Source organism: Diabrotica undecimpunctata, chromosome 10, assembly GCF_040954645.1.
Source record: "Diabrotica undecimpunctata isolate CICGRU chromosome 10, icDiaUnde3, whole genome shotgun sequence".
Taxonomy (NCBI): domain Eukaryota; kingdom Metazoa; phylum Arthropoda; class Insecta; order Coleoptera; family Chrysomelidae; genus Diabrotica; species Diabrotica undecimpunctata.
Window position 1 is genome coordinate 2,940,656 of NC_092812.1, and position 18,197 is coordinate 2,958,852.

General features: G+C 29.9%; 1 protein-coding gene across 2 annotated transcripts in view; it reads left to right on the top strand.

Annotated features, from left to right (window-relative positions):
• Positions 1–18,197, top strand: part of Apoltp (Apolipoprotein lipid transfer particle) — a 1,459,665-nt gene that overhangs the window by 1,177,398 nt on the left and 264,070 nt on the right. For both annotated transcript variants that reach the window (XM_072546518.1, XM_072546519.1), the window contains one exon: positions 3,305–3,434. In XM_072546518.1, coding sequence (XP_072402619.1) covers positions 3,305–3,434 — 130 coding nt within the window. The remainder of the gene's footprint in view (positions 1–3,304; positions 3,435–18,197) is intronic.

Here is an 18,197-nt window from a genome sequence, read left to right on the forward strand (position 1 = left end):
GAGGGATAAATTCCAGACGAATGGAGAGCAATGCACAAACTGCAGCGCCGTGAACAGGATAATATTTTTCTTCTTCCGTCTCCCGTCAGAGGTTGAAAATCGTAATGAATTTTTAGTTTTTAAATTGCTTCTCTAAACAAGAATAAGATTAAGCATGAGTATATTAAGGGAAGTATAGGTATAGCAACAATTGGTGCCAAAATAAGAGAGCATAGCTCAAAGTAGTTTGGGCGAGTTCAGTGTCAAGCTATTAATCACCTTATATGTAGAATGGCTGATTAGCAAGTTCCTGGGAGGAGTTACAGAGGACGACTAAAGAAGAGTTGATGGATACGCTTAGGCAAAATATGTCAGTAAAAGAAATTAATATTGGTGTAACCCAAAATAGAAATTTCTGGAGAAATCTAATAAGGGAAGCCGACCCCGTTTAGGGACAAAAATAAAGAGAATGATGATAATAATGCTGTTAATTACGGTACTCACTTAATTTAGGGTAATCCGTAATATTGAAACGTATTTGATATTATTTTCTACCACAATATTTATGTGTTGAGAATAACAGTTAATTTGCCTGTGTAAATGTATGCAAATTTGGGGAGTTTAATTAATATCTTTGTTTCTTTTAAAATAAAACTTGCTTACACTTGCTTTATAGCTTTTAAGCAATGATATATACAGAATTGTGGTTAATTAAGAACTGGAGTTTTTGGAGAACATTATACTGGGTGGTCCTTAAATAATTGTACAAAAAGAAACAGTAGATTTTATACTTTAAAATATTACTATTTAAGCCAAACTGCTTTAATAAAATGTTGATATTAAGAAAGATACAGTGTGTTAAAGTGCAAATTTAAAATTGTATTTTTCGCTATAACTTTTATGTGTGTAAACATTTATGTACAAAAATTTACAACTAGGTACTTTTAAATATGCAAAATTATAATTTGATGCACTCTTTGATGCAGCTAATAGAGGGCGCCACATATGCCACATATATGGTATAAATTTACACTTAACCTTTTTGCTCTTTAAGTTACCTGTATTTGTGACAAAAAATATTAAAGATACATTATTTTAACAAAAAAAAAAGGTATAATTGTTAATAACTTCAAAACTCAACAGTTTTCGAGATAATCTCATTTTACAAATCAGCTGCATAATTCTGATTTAACGCAATTACTCCAGGCAACGAAGGAAAAATAGACAAAAACATTAATATTTCTGAATTTTGGTATAAAATACCTTTAACTTAAGTTAATAGTTAACGAACTATTAAATAAAATAAATATATCAGCAGGATAATTAATAATAGGATTTGAAAAAATAACAGAATAAAAAGATTTTACACCAATCATTTTACGTTTTATGTTAAATTAAACTCATAATCAAAACATTTTGTTTAAAAACCAAATTAAGAAATGGTCAAACTAAATAACATAACTTTTTGTCAAAGTAAGTGTTCGATATGTCCACCAGTTTCTTTAATTCATTTGTCAATATATTCCATAAAAGATCGTCTCATATTAAATAGCTATTATTATAGCCTATATTAAATAGGTTCTAAAAAACTGCTGCAGTAATTATTTCGTCCCATAGATGGTTGCGAATGTTTATGGGATTCTTAAAAACACGTTGATTTAATGCGTCCCATACACAAAAATCAAGCGGATTAAATTCTGGGCTACGTGGTGGCTATAATGTATAATGAATGAATATATTCTTTTGGCTACGTATCCAAATCTTATGGTATATTGTGGAACTACATTTTATTTGTCGCAGAGTTACCAGCTGAAGTCCGTTTGAAGAGGTTTACTCTCCGGACGCTGGAACTCACTTAAAGCATGGGTGTATGTTACCTGAAGTAAAATTTAATTAAAATATTAAACATCAAATAATAATAATAACATTATGTACAATCTTTGGTAACTTTATATATTTTAAAGGGTTTTTACCCTAATATTTTGATGGCTCAGGCATGTTAACCTGTATTTTTAACCTGATGATGGAACTGTTGTTCCAAAAACGTTCATGTTTTTGATGTTGCCCTTTTAAGGGTTTTTTAAATATACCCATTTACAAAGATTTAACCTCTTTTTTTTAACTATAATTACATCTTGAACAAATGGACTATTGTGATTTACTAACGAACTAATATTATGCTAAACTAAATTGTTTGTGTGTTTACTGTGTAATGAATAATAAGTATTCTTTTGGGATTTTTTATGAATTAAATAATTATATCAATATCTCACCACATTGCCAAGTAATATAACCACCACGACCAATTCAACGTTCAGAAAAGTTGTATTTAATTTTTTTTTTCACTGCCTTATCTCTAGAATGTGGAAGTATACTATCTTGCATAAAAAAGTAATACAACGCTAGGTATAGAAACTTAAGAAGCGATAGAAAAGGGAAATTGTTAACATAATGACGGCCAACGTCTGAATATGGACACGGCACCTAAAGAAGAAGATGAAGAATATTTTCTCCAATAAGACATTTAGCAGCCATAACACAGCATTTTGTGATGTAACATTATCATCTTTCGAGTTGTTTTAATAAGAATAAACTATCAATTGTGCGTATCTACATATATTCAGTGTTTTACCGTACAAATATTATTATGCAGCTGACTTATAAAATGCGATTATCTCGAAAACGGTTGAATTTTCAGGTTACTAACAAGAATACCTTTTCTTTGTAAAAATAATGAATCTTTAATATTTTTTAAAACATATAGAGCTAACTTAAAGAGCAAAAAAGTTAAGCGCAAATTTATGCCACAAATGTGACATAAATGTGGCGCCCTCTATCAAATACATTAAAGTATGTATAAAATTATAATTTATCCTACTCAAAAGCATCCAATTGTAAACTTTTGTCTGAAAATATTTACAAACGTAAAAGGTATAGCGAAAAATAAAATTTTAAATTTCTACTTTAACACCCTGTATCTTTCTTAATATCAACATTTTATTAAAGCAAGTTGGCTTAAATCGTAATATTTTAAAGTGCAGAATCTACGGTTTCTGTTTGTACAATTACTTAAGGACCACCCTGTATAGAAACCAATTTTTTTATATACAATGGGTTTGATATTTATAATTGGCAATTAAGTATTTGGAAATTTAAATTTGTTGAAGTACCTACTAACCCTTTCATAAAAAGAAAAGTTATGCCTAGAATGTCATCTTTAAGTTGACTGAGCCACTATATATAAATAATTTGAAGTTTATAAATTAATATAAAAGCAACTTAATATTAGAATTGTTCTTCTTTTAATTGTAAAGAATATTTTTAGGAAATTCCAGAAATAAAAAGGATTTTCGATATTCAGAGCTACTTAGAAGAAACTGAACTGTCATTTTGGAACTTGTACTACGATTATAAACCATATACCGACCCTAACGATTGGCTGCCACCATTTAAAGGTAAGTTAGTTAGTTTGATTGTACTAAAATATACAATTTTATCATTTATTGATAAAATTTCTGAATTATTAAGTCAATGCATAATCACAAATTTAGCTAGTGAGCGGTTTCCGAGATAATCAAAAAAAAGCACCAAGGTTACTTACCACCCAAAAGTCGAAATATACATTGTGGATTAACACGTCGCATGCTTAAAGCCTAACGATATGCTATTGATAGGTGCTGAGAGTATTTTTTTGTAAATCGTTATAACTGTGATTGGTTTCTTGTTGGCAGAATACATCTACAAGTTTTTTGCTAAATTTTGTCTTTTTTAACACGTGACGCTCATAGGCGTCGTCAGCAATAGATCATTAATGTTTCATCCATATGTTAAGAAACTCACATGTGCGTCATTATTGTCAAAAGAATAATTTACTGGAAATTTTAATAGAAAACATTTTACAATAATAATATCAATAATTACAAAATATTATCATTATGAAACTGTACAAAACAATTTCCAACACAAAGGCCAGGTTTTTCAGGACAGAAGCTGCAAATCTGCTGCTTTGAACATATCTTACATCTTTTTTTTTATCCGACCTTTACTATCAACAATTAAAATTTGTGAAATGTTGTGCTTGTCTGTTGTTTGTTGTTGTTTGTATGCTGGAGTAACCAATACTATTTCAGAATTTTTTAAAAGATGTCTGATAATTTCTAAACGATATTCATATAAATTCATTTTTATACCAGTGTATGGAGTATAACTTTTGTATAAATAATAGGAATTTATTAACAAATCTTGAAATATGTGAATACCTATTTTTTTTATACCATCTGAGCGTCTTTCGCTCACATGGTTAGTATGCGAGTATTTAATCTTTGCGATCAAAACCACTCATAAAATCGTTATACATGGATACGTAGGGGTTTTATTTTTATTTGGTTTCTTTTGTTTTCAGTTTCGATAAGATCATTTTTAAATTCCGTGGATATGTACATAACTTCTCTTTTATTTCTCCACTTTCCTACCAAAATGCCATCTTTGTATTGCCCTACTGTCTGTCCATGTGCTAGTTTAGCTTGTAAGAAAAACAAATGAGGAATGATGTAACAAAAACAAATAAATTAAAGCTGGCTAGCAGAATGTGCCGGAGAGTGACTACTTGACACTCAAAAGAGGATTCGGCCAATTTGCATGCCCTATCGAGACCGTAAAGTGCAAATAAGAATGACAGGATACTTAAAAAAAAAAAATAACGTAAATGAAAGTGGTAAATTATGGAAGTTGCTCTAAGATATGATTGGGCCCCAGGAAAGTATTAACATATACCTTCCAAGGTATCTTGTAAAGCTGTTTGCTACAATAAACGGGAAACAGGTATTCATTAAAAAATTTAGTTTTCACCACAAATTTTTTTCCCTATCCAAATATATACAATATAATTTTTTTATAGCTACCCACCACCAATTATGTACAGTTAATCTAGTTACTTATATACAAAGAAAAATAGCCTGGTTACACACAACTGATCCTTGATAAACTGAATTTACAAATAATAAAATATAGGAACAAATTTAATGACTATACCTAAAAAGGTAATTTACTTGCCTACTAGAGATGTAATTCTGTATTTCGGCTTTCAATTAAATGTCTTAACAAGTAATAAGCACACTATCCTGAAGGGAAAGATGTCCAAAGGTTTAAATATATAATAATAATAAAATATCAAAAAATAACTCTCAGATTAAATGTGTACACAAGAAATCGTGCAAATGAGTTAAACGGGAGGATTTAAAACCTCAACCTACTTAGTCCTTAAATGTGATTAAATATTATTTTAGAAAAAAAAATGATGGTTTTTTATTATTATTTTAAAAAAGTATGATTTAAAGTTAAAAAAAAATATAGAAAAGATTAAAACTAATAAATAAACTTAATACAGGTTTACGAGATTTTATATTCTGAAGGAGGAAGATACTTCTCGCTGCTTTCTCAAATTGTCCGGGAATAACAAGGCCAGATCTGGACCTCTGGGGAACAGCCACGCAAAAAAAATCAACTCTGGAACCAGGTGTAGTTCCGACCAGGTATTAACTTAAAAATTCTTCTTGAAAACATCCAAAAAAAAACAAAATCAAAAATTCTTCCCTCGACTTCTGCTTGACTCCCAGATGTAGGCTAAAAAAACATTTGTTTTAGAGTTCTTTCTTACTCTTGATACAGAGTAGGGAAAAAACACAAGGTTTATGAACCTTGAAAGGTTTTATAAAGTTTACTTATGAAGTGTGGAAGCAAAAACTTAATGGTTTTGTAAATGATGTGACCTTCGTATGGTTTGACAGTATTTTAAGTAAAGTGGATTAATTATATCGACAATTTTAACGAAAAGCATGATATGGATAATAATATATTTTATAATATAATGAACGGTATACGACAGAATATTTTTATCGATACTCTTAGTACATAATAAATTGTTTTAAAGATAGATAATTATCTTTTTTTAAGGCCGGGAAGTAAAATTAAAATACATATGATTTTATATCAATAACACCTTCGATTTACATGTTGAATTTTCTTAATGAAATGATGGGAAGCATTTAAGATAAATATATCGAATCAAATGAAAAATGAGGATACTGTAGGATTTCAAAAATGGCTGATGGTTTTTATATTTTTATTTTATTGATAATTAGATAAACTTACCGGCTCAGAGTGGATATAAACCAACAGGACACAAAAAAACCAAACCAAAACTTCCTGCAACTTCTTCTTAAAAAAAACTTTAATATTCTAAATAAAAACCTTTTATGCCTTCTCTGGCCCCTACCTCTAAACCCAAGTGTCTCTACCGAACGTTGAAGCAGAAGTGAGCAATCAGCACTTGTTTTGAGTTAGCTAAACTATGATTGCAAATATAGACGCTTGGTGTCGCTGTTGAATACCAACTTAAAATTTAAGAATTAAGGAAATTATTAAGAGGATATGGATTTAAAATTTTTATTTAAAGTGAATAAAGAATTATTGAAGTGACGGACTCGTTACAAGCTCCTAAACCTTTTTTACGGTTACTTTTTCTCTTGGAAATTAAAGTTTCTGTGCAGAAGGTATTGTTTTGTAAAAGCGTTTTTGCTAAATCAACACTACCATAAAAATTATCTATAAAAAGAGAATGCCCAACGTTAAGTTTATCTCGCATTAGTTCTAAAACTACTTTTTCAGAGTGGCCCTTTCCACATGCAGAGCCATAACGTCCTGCATATACTTAATTTCACACAAAGCGCTAAGCCGTTGAGTTCTGCCAACACACATAATAATTTAAGTCCGTATTAGTGACGTTTGCTTTTCATATATATTCCAAATCTACCACGCCACAATACCATACTTCCATCAAGGGATAGATTTTTTCCTGGTTGATATATTTCAGCCATTATATTATTGAAATAATTTAAAAGTGGTTTAATTTTATAGAGTTTATCTGATATTATACCCTCTTCTGGATATCTGGCAGAATGTAGACATCTCAAAATAAGTAAGTAACGATCTCGGTTCATATTGTTATGGAAACATTTCAATTGAAAAAGAGGATCAGTATTCCAGTAGTACTGGATTCTATTGGTTTTCCATGTTCTCATATGCAATGTTATTGCAAAAAATGTTTTAAGTTCGTTCGTATTTTCATTTCTACCTGCGTTTTCATTCCTACCAACGCTTCAACCAATCCAGAATAATCATTTTCTTCTTCAATATCTAAAAAAAAAAAAGAAAATTAAGCAATTGTACAAGAAAATCTAATGCTGTAAAATAATTCTGTTAATAATATTCTAAAAGGTTGATATTAGAAATAAACATTTCAAAACATGTATACAAATGAAGTTATAATATAATTTTGAATTCATTTCTCTAATCTCATATTGGAATCATATCTGTACTTTATAATAAACATATCTATATCTTCACCTGAAAGAACTACGCTATTATTGGATTCATTGAATTCATATTCACTATAGATGAATTATTATTTAATATATTATACCATGCGTTCCATATGTATGCAATAAATTCATTTTTAGCGTTATTATGTACTTTGTAAAAAAACCTGAAACAGATTGATTTTTATTCTTAAATTGACAATTTATAGCATAAAAATATTATACCCTTCCAGCACCCCCTTTGAATTATAAGCACCCCCTCGAAAATTTGAAATATCAAAGGGTGTCGTATGGCACCTTGTTAGAAATGGATTTTAGTCCTCTGCTCAGCAATATAAAGTTTTTTAAGTTTGGTACAATCATAACTGAGAAAATTAATTTTTAAGATATAAAATTTGTATAATGTCTCTATTACAAAACTTTAGGTTGACTGATAATAATAATGTCACATAAAATATTTAGAATGTATCTGACCACCATTCCCTTCTTGACAATAACCAAGGCGATTTTGGAATTCTGGTACAACATTTTGTTCGACCTCGGGAATGATTTTGTTAATTTATTTTGTTATCATAACTTTTAAATCAGCAATACTTTTTGGTCTATTAAATTATACTTTAGATTTTAAATAACCTCATAAGAAGTAATCAAGAGGAGTTAAATCGCGGGATCTAGTATCATATCAATCAGCAATACTTTTTGGTCTATTAAATTATACTTTAGATTTTAAATAACCTCATAAGAAGTAATCAAGAGGAGTTAAATCGCGGGATCTAGTCGGCTATTCGATCGTTTCACGTCGTCCAATCCACCTACTGGGAAAAACGTTATTTAAATAATTTCTAACTATATGTGCAAAATGATTAACATCAGGAAAAAATCTTCATAGAGTAGGCACTAAAAAGAATAAAAAAATCTTGATAAACCTCACTATCAACTAAGCCCTCAAAAAAATAAGGACCAATAATTTTATTGTTAATGATACCAGCCAAACGTTCACTTTTTTAGGATATTTCGTGAGTCTCACACACTCAATAAGGATTTTATCTGCTACAATATCTACAGTTCTGTTTGTTAACCGTTCCGTTTAAATGAAACGTCGCTTCATCAGAAAAAACTATTTTGTTTATGAACTGCTAATCTGCGTTCATTCTGTCCATCATCATTTCACAGAATTCTTGCCTTATATCAGGATCATCTTCACTTAACTCCCGATCTAACTGAACTTTGTAAGGGTGGTATTTTTCTTTATGTAAAACTCTTAAAATAGATGATTTACTTACATCATTGATGGCGGCAAGTTCTCGAGTTGTCTTATGTGGATTTTCCTCAATCTTTAGAAGTATATCTAAATTTGTTTAATCAATTAATTTAACATTTCTACCTGGTTTTTCAATATTCTTTACATGTCCAGTATAACGAAACTTCTATTCAATTTTGCTAACTGTAGACTGCGAAACTTATTGACCAGGGTATTTATTATTAAACATTTTACAAACCTCCTTTTGAGTTCTGGTTTAATTAACACAACCAATCATAATTAAAATATTCATTGAGTCTCGGACAAATGAGCCATAATTAAATTCAATACGCGCACCAATATTATACTGATGTCTTTTAGTAACTTTAAATACCTAAATGACAGCAGCGTACTAGATTCATATCAATTGTTTATTTGGCTTTTTGACTAATATTTTAATATCTTCAAAGTGTTTTCCCTAATGTTTAGCAGTACAGATAAGAAAATATCTGATCATTTCTAAAGTCAATTTTAGTAGACCAGGCAATATTGCTGATTTAAAAGTCAGGATAACGGAATAAATTAACAAAATCACCTTCGAGGTCATACAAAATGTACGAGAATTACAAAATCGCCTAGGTTATTGTCAAGAAGTGATTAATGGTAGTCAAGTTGAACATTTAATTTAATTGTAAAAATAAATTTTCTCAGTTATGATTGCACAAACTCAAAAAACTTTATATTGCTGAACAGAGAACTAAAATCCCTTTTTAACAAGGTGTCACACGACCCCCGTTGTTATTTAAAATTTTCGAGGGGGTGATTATAATTCAAAGGGGTTGCTGGAGGGGGATAATATTTCCATACTGTAAATTGTCAATTTAAGAATAAAAATCGACCTGTTTCAGGTTTTTTTCACATAGTACATAATAACGCTAAAAATAAATTTATTCCATACATATGGACCGCATGGTATAATTGATCAGTACTATAATAATTGATCTCTTACAATTTGAATTATTTGCATTCATTCTACCACACGAAGTACTATATTTCAATCTTTTACAATGTGAATTATTATTTGCATTTATTTTAATAAACGTCATTAGTTTCATAGTTTGACAACTAAAAAGCATGACAACCTATTATGTATGTACGGAATTCTGTAATAGATACGGTTTTAATAAATAAATAAAATAATAGTAACAGATTATACGGATAGATAGATTTTTAATAATAAATTGTAACAGATAGATACGGATTTCGGTTGTTGACTGTGATAATCAGCATTATCTTTTCTAATAATGTAATAATTATCCAAAATAAAAAAGTCTAATCGCAAAAAATAGAATAAAGTTAATTTAAATTTAGAAAATATATTAATTTAATAAATTTGATATCGCAAAATAAAGATAATACAGAATCTAAATTTAAATAATGAATTAGTTTTTATACTTGAAGAAAAGATTTTCTTTTTTGATTACCGGTGTCTTTTCTTTGTTTTTTATTTTTATAGTGTTGGTGCAAAACAGAATTATTGTGAGTCCATTTTTGGAAGGATAACTTGCAGTGATCATTTCTTCTCTTAAGGTATAAGTTATGTTAGATAATGCTTTCGTCGAAATAAAAATAGTCCCGACTCATCTGCGTTAAAATATCTAGCGTTGAGTATCGCTTCATAATTTAAGCAGTTTTTCCTTTCAATCAGAAACCACTAAGTAATTTTCCCCAGCTGTTTCGTCATATATAAATTTGAAGCAACTATTTTGTTGCTTTCAAAATTTCTCAAGCCTAGAAGAACTAGAAGCTTTCATATCAATGCTTAGTTCAGTTGCAATTTCTACTGCTTTTCTTTGAATAATTTTACCAAAAACAATATTATTTTTTAACCCCAATTTACGAAGCAAATCGAAAATAATTTAATTTAATACAGCACCCGAGAAGAAATTACCGAAACACAAGTAAAATTGAAGAAGGCAATGGAAACATTCTAAAAGGATACAAAGAAATAATATTGACATAGACAAAGTATTTATCATTATGTATATAAAAATGCCGTGGCCGGTCTGGCAGGACCAACCTGTGATTTCTGGAACAGCTTCATATAAACGACAGGCTAATAAAAAAAGTAAACTGAGAATACCTGAATTACTTTAACCATAATAACGGGAACTATGGAACTATTGGTAGTAGAAGGAAAGGTAGAAAACGTTTTTGAGAACCGCTTGATAAATAGGTTAACAGATTGTTTCCTCTACAAACTCTTCCAAAAAGTAAACTTTTATACACAAGGGTATTTATGCTAGACAATACAAAACATAAAGTAGAAACCCTCAATTTAGAAGAGTGATATCATAGTTTAAACGCGGAATATCCTCAAATTTAAATGTACACAGCGGCCCTCGAAAACTGCCTGTTTTCTCGATTGCAATTTGCGTTTCAAAGTAGTATATTTATTTGTGCTTCTCTATAGTAGACTTGACCAGAAGTTGTCGAACAGTGTAGCCAATTCTTGTTCTCAAGTAGTAATTATGGTCATACAAAACCTGTATTCTCCCATGCAGAGATTATTACCGTCATAAAAATACAAAAAACCTGATCTTTTCAATAGTAAAAATTAAGCACACAATTGTAATGAAATAAATTTTATTTATATGTTCCGTTTCGTTACATATTTAAATTTATAAAATAAAAATCGATATTTTAAAACAATATTGTTCAATCGTTTGGCAACTTTGGAATTAGCGACGGAACCCCGTTTCAATTCAGATCCACAGAAAGCCGTCAAACTAGTTTTTGTCAAGCGAGTGCCCATCAACAATAGGTTATTTACATTGGCGTATCTGAGAGTAGGGTATTTTATGCGATAAGTTTGTGTTATTGATAAAACGTGTTATTGATAATACGAGTGTTATAGTTTGTCGTTTTATAGTAAATAATTAGTTATATTCTGTGATTATTTGGTTTGAGTTTTATTGGAGTTGGACGAAAAACCGAGTTGTTCCAAGAGAAGACTGCAAAATTCTGATGTTGATTCCAAAAATGAAATGCCGCAAAAGAGACGGAAAATGTTAACGTCCGAAGAGAAGGTAATAATACGAAACGTTTATGAAGCAATTGTCGGCAGAAAAATGGAATTAAATGTTAGTCAAGCGGTCGACATTTGTAGCAGTTTAACAAAAGTATCCGTTAGCTGTATTTATCGTGTACTTAAAAATACATCGGAAAATAAAAAGCAAGAAAAAGGTAAAACTAGAGGTAGGAAAAGCATTGTTTTGGATGACGAGACAAGGAATATTATACGTCGAAAAATTCATTAATTTTATTTTCGGAATGAAATTCCAACACTGAAAAATATTTCTCAAGAGCTCGAAAACGATGACTCCTTACCCAAGATATCTCGTAGAGTCTTAACCAGGACCATGCGTGAAATGAACTTTCGATATGTAAAACTCAACAGAAAAAGTATGCTATTAGAAAAAAATAAAATTATTGTGCGGAGAAGAAAATATTTAGAAGAAATACGCAAAATTCGCAGCACTGGACGCAAAATATGTTATTTGGATGAAACCTGGATTAACCAAGGTTGGAAAAGGTCATACAGTTGGAAAAGTTTGGCAAGATTTAAATGTCAAAAGTAAACACGAAGCATTTATAGAAGGCTGATATACAGGATTAAAAGCTCCATCAGGAAAGGGACGGCGTTTAATCGTCACCCATATAGGAAGTGATACAGGGTTTCTTGATGATGGTTTTCTTCAATTTGAGTTGAAAAAAACAGGTGATTATTAAAGAAATTGAAAGGGAGGATTCAAGAATGGCTTACAGAAAAGGGGATTGTATACGAAGAATCAATGCTTAAAATTTAGCTTCTTGACATTGCACGGTTAAGCAAAATTGAATATCTTAAATATGCTGTAGTTGAAACTGCAAAAGATTATGGTGTCAAAGTTCTGCGTCTACCACCTTATCATTGCGAACTTAATCCCATTGAACTTATCTGGGAGCAAGTGAAAGGAGATGTAGCACGCAATAACAAAACGTTCAAATTAAACGAAATTAAGAAACTTTTGATTCAAGCAATCCTCCATGTAACTCCAGCGAAATGGGCTAAATGTATAGGCCACATAATTAAAGAAGAACATCGTATGTGGGAACTTGACACTCATATCAAAGTTTTACTAGAGCCAATTATAATTACACCAGGTGGTGAAGATAATGACAGCGATAGCAGCACTGCATCTTCAGGTTTAGACAGCGAATAATATTTTCTAATAGTTTAATAAGAACATCAGCATAAAAAAACCAAAAACAAAAAAAAACGAGAAGAACATAGTAAGTGTGTATAGTGTTTGTGTTTAAACACAACAAACATTATTTTTATTTTGTTTTTATAGAATTTTATTTTGTTTTATAGGATTTTATTTTGTTTTGTTTTATACTGTTTAAGTGTTTTGTTCATTTTATTTAATAAGACAATATGGCTCTTGGCGAACACCCATTTAAAAAAAGTATCGCGCCACAAGACATACCTCTGGGGTGGTGTGGAAACTGTCTTAAAATTTGTTTTAAAAAAATTTCATTGTGTAACTGTTTAAGGACGGGTCACGTCAAAAGACGTTTTAGCGTAACTTCCGCGACAGCAGGTTGGCATCAGTAAACTTTCTGCAAAATTACTTCTTTTTTATAGCTTTTTGTTTGTGGCATTCTGTATTTTTAGGGGAATGAGGGAATGAGGAAAAATGAATGTAGGGAATGAGCCACAAAATATTTATTCATATGTTTATTTATTGACGTTTCGATCTCTATATCCAGAGACCGTTTTCAATTATACAAATGATAGTACTATTTATTTTCTATGGCTTTTCGCTTGTCGTTCTATATTTTTAGAAATGATGTTGGGAATAAGCCACAATATATTTATTCAAATGTTTAATTTACGGACCTTTCGATCTCTATAAAGAGACCGTTTTCAAACATACAAATGACAGATATATTTATTTTTCTATAGCTGCTTGTTTGTGGCATTCTGTATTTTTAGGGAGAAGGTTGGACATAAGCCACAATATATCTATTTACATGTTTAATACATTGACGTTTCGATCTCTATTCCGTTTTTAAAGATAGAAAAAAAAAGAAAATAAACAATATAAGATTATAAAAATATATAATAATAAACAAATAAAATAAATATAACTACCATTTATAGCTTTGAAAGCGGTCTTTGGATATAGAGATCGAAACGTCAGTAAAAACTTGTAAATAAATATATTGTGGCCTATTTCGAACATTAATATTTGAAAAATAAAATATAATTAACGTTAAAATAAAAATAAGTGTACGTCACTGGATTTCCAAACAGCTTTCCGCATTTCTGGGCCTTTAAACGATGACTCACTCTCTCAAATAGTGAAATTATACCATAGGTATCTTAAAAACTCACATATACGTCATCAGCATATAATTGAAACGATATCCTGATGCTCATGTTCGTGATTAGCATGTAACGTGTTAATAGCTAGTTTCTTAACTCATATAATGCTGCTGCATCACTGATATTGTACTATATATACATATATATATATATATATATATATATATATATATATATATATATATATATATATATATATATATATATATATATATATATATATATATATATTGTTATGATGTATTGTTTGTTTGAATGATGAGCAATGAGTATTTTTAATAATATAGGGTTTTTATCGCGGTTCTCAAAGAATTAGTTTGTAAGTACTTTTTTAAATTATCTTTATTATAACTATTATGAAACACAGATATATATCTAACCTAGCCAATGTAAATTTAAAATAAACTATCTTTAAATTGATATTCTTATAAAACTAATTAAATTCTATAGACAATGTAAAATTTAAACAAACTATCTTCAAAATTGAAATTGTTATGACACTAACTAAATTATATTAACAAAATTTTGTACCTTTCTTTCACTGAATGCCTAAATGAACTGTTTTCCACTATATAGATTCTAATCACCACTGAATGTCTTCGTACTTCGGTTATCCTTGTTTTTGTGAAATTACTTTTTCCAATTATCAGCTTCTACCAATTTAAGATATATTTTTCTTCACCAGCATTTATAAACCACCAAGCAAACCAGCAAACAGCATTTATATTTATTCTTCTTTTCAATATACCAATATCCAATTATTATAAGTTGATTTATACTAATCTCCAATCATAATATAATTTTAATTCCTTCCAATATCCATCCAATATTCTTCTAATATACTTTTATAATCTTCAATAATTATTTGTGTATAATTATAAATGTGCATTAAAATATATGCATAATTTTTAATCTTCATTTAACTCACTATATTAAACAATTGGACTATTTGTAACTGATTGACTGACTCCAACTAACTTTCATATTTCTTACTAAACTTTCTGACTGACTGACTGACTGTCTGAATCCAAATCACCGGGTATTTATATCTTTTTGGATATTCCAGAATCATCTGGTAAGAAATCATGTTCCATTTGTTCTATTAAATACATGTCTGAATTTTCTGGAACAAACCATTTCGCAAACAAGGCCATCTCCGGTGATCTAGAGAATTCCATACTTTCCTATTAATAATTTTGTTGACATTTAGGCTTTTCAGATCAGAATAAACACTTAAATCAGTAAATATATATATATATAAATTAAACATTTTAAACTAACATTATTATATAACCCCACTTTATATTCCTAATTATTTAAAATGTCACTTGGAGAGTAAGTATATCTGTCTGTCACTCACATATGTATAGTTGGTTGCCTAGTCACATGGCTCACTTAAATATATCTACCACATTATAATTACTAAAATACAACTTTTTACAATTATTATATGCTAATTTCTTAAAAATGCCCTCACATAAATAATTTTTATTAAATTCTCTAGTATATAACTTCTTAAGTAATAACCAAATACTTTTTTATATCTAATATTATCTAGTATATAATTTATAAATTATTTTCTTTAAACCCTAATCGTATCAATACCCCAAAATAATATTTAAAATAAATAATTTACTTATTATTTTTTTAAATATTAATTTTCTATTAGTTTATTGTTCTATTAAATACATCCCTGTTCCCTGTCTATGTCAAACTGTCATGTCAAATGGAAGTTCTTGTGTTTATATTTTTCAATTACAATGAATAAAGATAATCTAAGTGTCCATATTGTGTTAAGTTTATTTATAGACAAAATCTAGGAATTCCTTCAATTCAACAGGCTTTCATCCATATGAATTGGTAAGTTTTACACTTTATTATATTTTACACATTTTTAGCAAATCATTTATAAAATCTTTTTAGTATCTAACCCCAAATTATGATTTTTAGGGCACAAATAATTTCCATATGTACAAAATCATCAAGTATGATGTCAAATTGATTCATAGTTCACATCGATACTCCAAACCGAGCGGACGTTAAGTGGTTCTCCGTTATCAACGTGCGACCGGTTTTATCGAATTGAACAGATAAGTAAATGTTAAGTGATTAAAAAGCAATCGATTAGTAATAGACTTAAAAACAATAAACTCATCAAATTAAATTTAAAAACAATTCAGTAATTTATTTATAATGTTTCCAACGGGAAATGGACCAGGATTCGACAACTACATAGTTAGCCAACAAATGCAAAATGTAAACAGCCAGCCATTACCAATCCAGTATCCATCAAACCAAATGAATTGTTACCCATAAATGCAGATTCCAAACAACACACAGGGTCAATCACAAATCAACAATATACAGGGTTATCCACAAATCTCATCACAAACACCAGGTATGTACAATATGCAAATAAATTAACCAACCACCAATTCTTCGACGAATATGATATTTCCGCCCAATCAAGAACAATATATAAATCAACAAAACGCGCCACACAACAGCAATATAAATAACAGAAATAGCCAGCAATACTACAGAATGTTATCAACAAGCGATGACGAACCAGAAAGTGCAAATGTGTCAACAAAAAACTCATGGCAAGTAGTTAAAACTACAAAACGCAGAAAAATCAGATCAAATGTAGAAACAGACAAAGAAGATGATACCATTACACTATCGAACAAATATAATACACTAACGGATACCCAAGAAAATGAAACCAATCAAAATGAAACAGCGCCAAGAAAACCTAAACCACCACCAATATTTGTTTACGGTGTAAGCGACTTCCCAGAAATGAGGAAAAAATTTACAGAAATAGCTGAAGCTGAACAATACGAAACCAGGACTATGGCAAATAATACAGTCAAAATAATTTGTAGCGATCCAGAAATATACAGAAAATTATCAAGATATATGAGAGAGAACAACATTATTCATCACACATATCAACCAAAGGAAGAAAGGGCCTATAGAGTCGTAATTAAATACCTTCACTATTCACATGCAACAGAAGATATCAAAGAAGAACTGACAAAACTGGGTCACAAGGTAAGAAACATCATTAATGCTAAACATAGAATTACAAAAGAGCCGGTAAATATGTTCTTTGTTGACCTTGAACCATCAGACAATAACCAAGATATTTATAAAATTCAGAAATTACAACACTGCAATATACAAATTGAACCACCCATAAAAAACAAAAATATCATCCAATGTATGAGATGTCAATTATATGGCCATTCAAAAACATATTGCAATAGACCATATGTCTGTGTGAAATGTGAAGGGCAGCACAGTACAAACAGCTGTAAAAAGAACAAGAACACGCCAGCTACGTGTGCTTTATGTGGAGGAGATCACCCAGCTAACTATAAAGGATGCGAATATTATCGTAATTTAAATAGAAATAAAAATATAGCACAAACTACATATAATCATCACCAAAATATGTCGCAAGCACGTAACAGAAACTTTATACCCAATACAGTAAGACCAAATGTAAGCTATGCTAATGCAGCGAGTAATAGACAACCTCCTGCTGCTCCTTCAGATAACCAAGATTCAAACACTATTCTTATGAAGTTTTTAGAAGAATTCAAAGCCATGTTTAATCAAATCTTGCAACAAAACAGCATGGTAATAAACATGCTAAGTAAACTCGTATGCAAATAAAGTTCTTTTTACGAATAGCTGAATGGAACGCCAATGGCCTGCTGAATCATAAGGACGAGGTGATAATATTTCTACAACAAAATTTTATAGATATATTATTAATAAGTGAGACACATTTTACTGACAAATCGTATTTTAAAATACCTCATTATCTAACGTACCATACTAACCACCCAGACAAGACAGCCCATGGAGGTACAGCAATCTTGATCAAACAATCAATTAAACATTTCATGATGGAAAGTTATATAACAGACTGTATCCAAGCTACAGTAATTAAAGTGTGCTCATTACCTTACGAAATAACAATAGCAGCAGTATATTGCCCTCCAAAGCACAATATTAAAAAAAAAACGATTTCGTATCCTTCTTTAATACTCTAGGTCCAAAATTTATCGCAGCTGGTGACTTTAATAGTAAACACACTTACTGGGGATCAAGATTAATAACAACAAAGGGGAGAAAGCTCTATAGCTTAATGCAA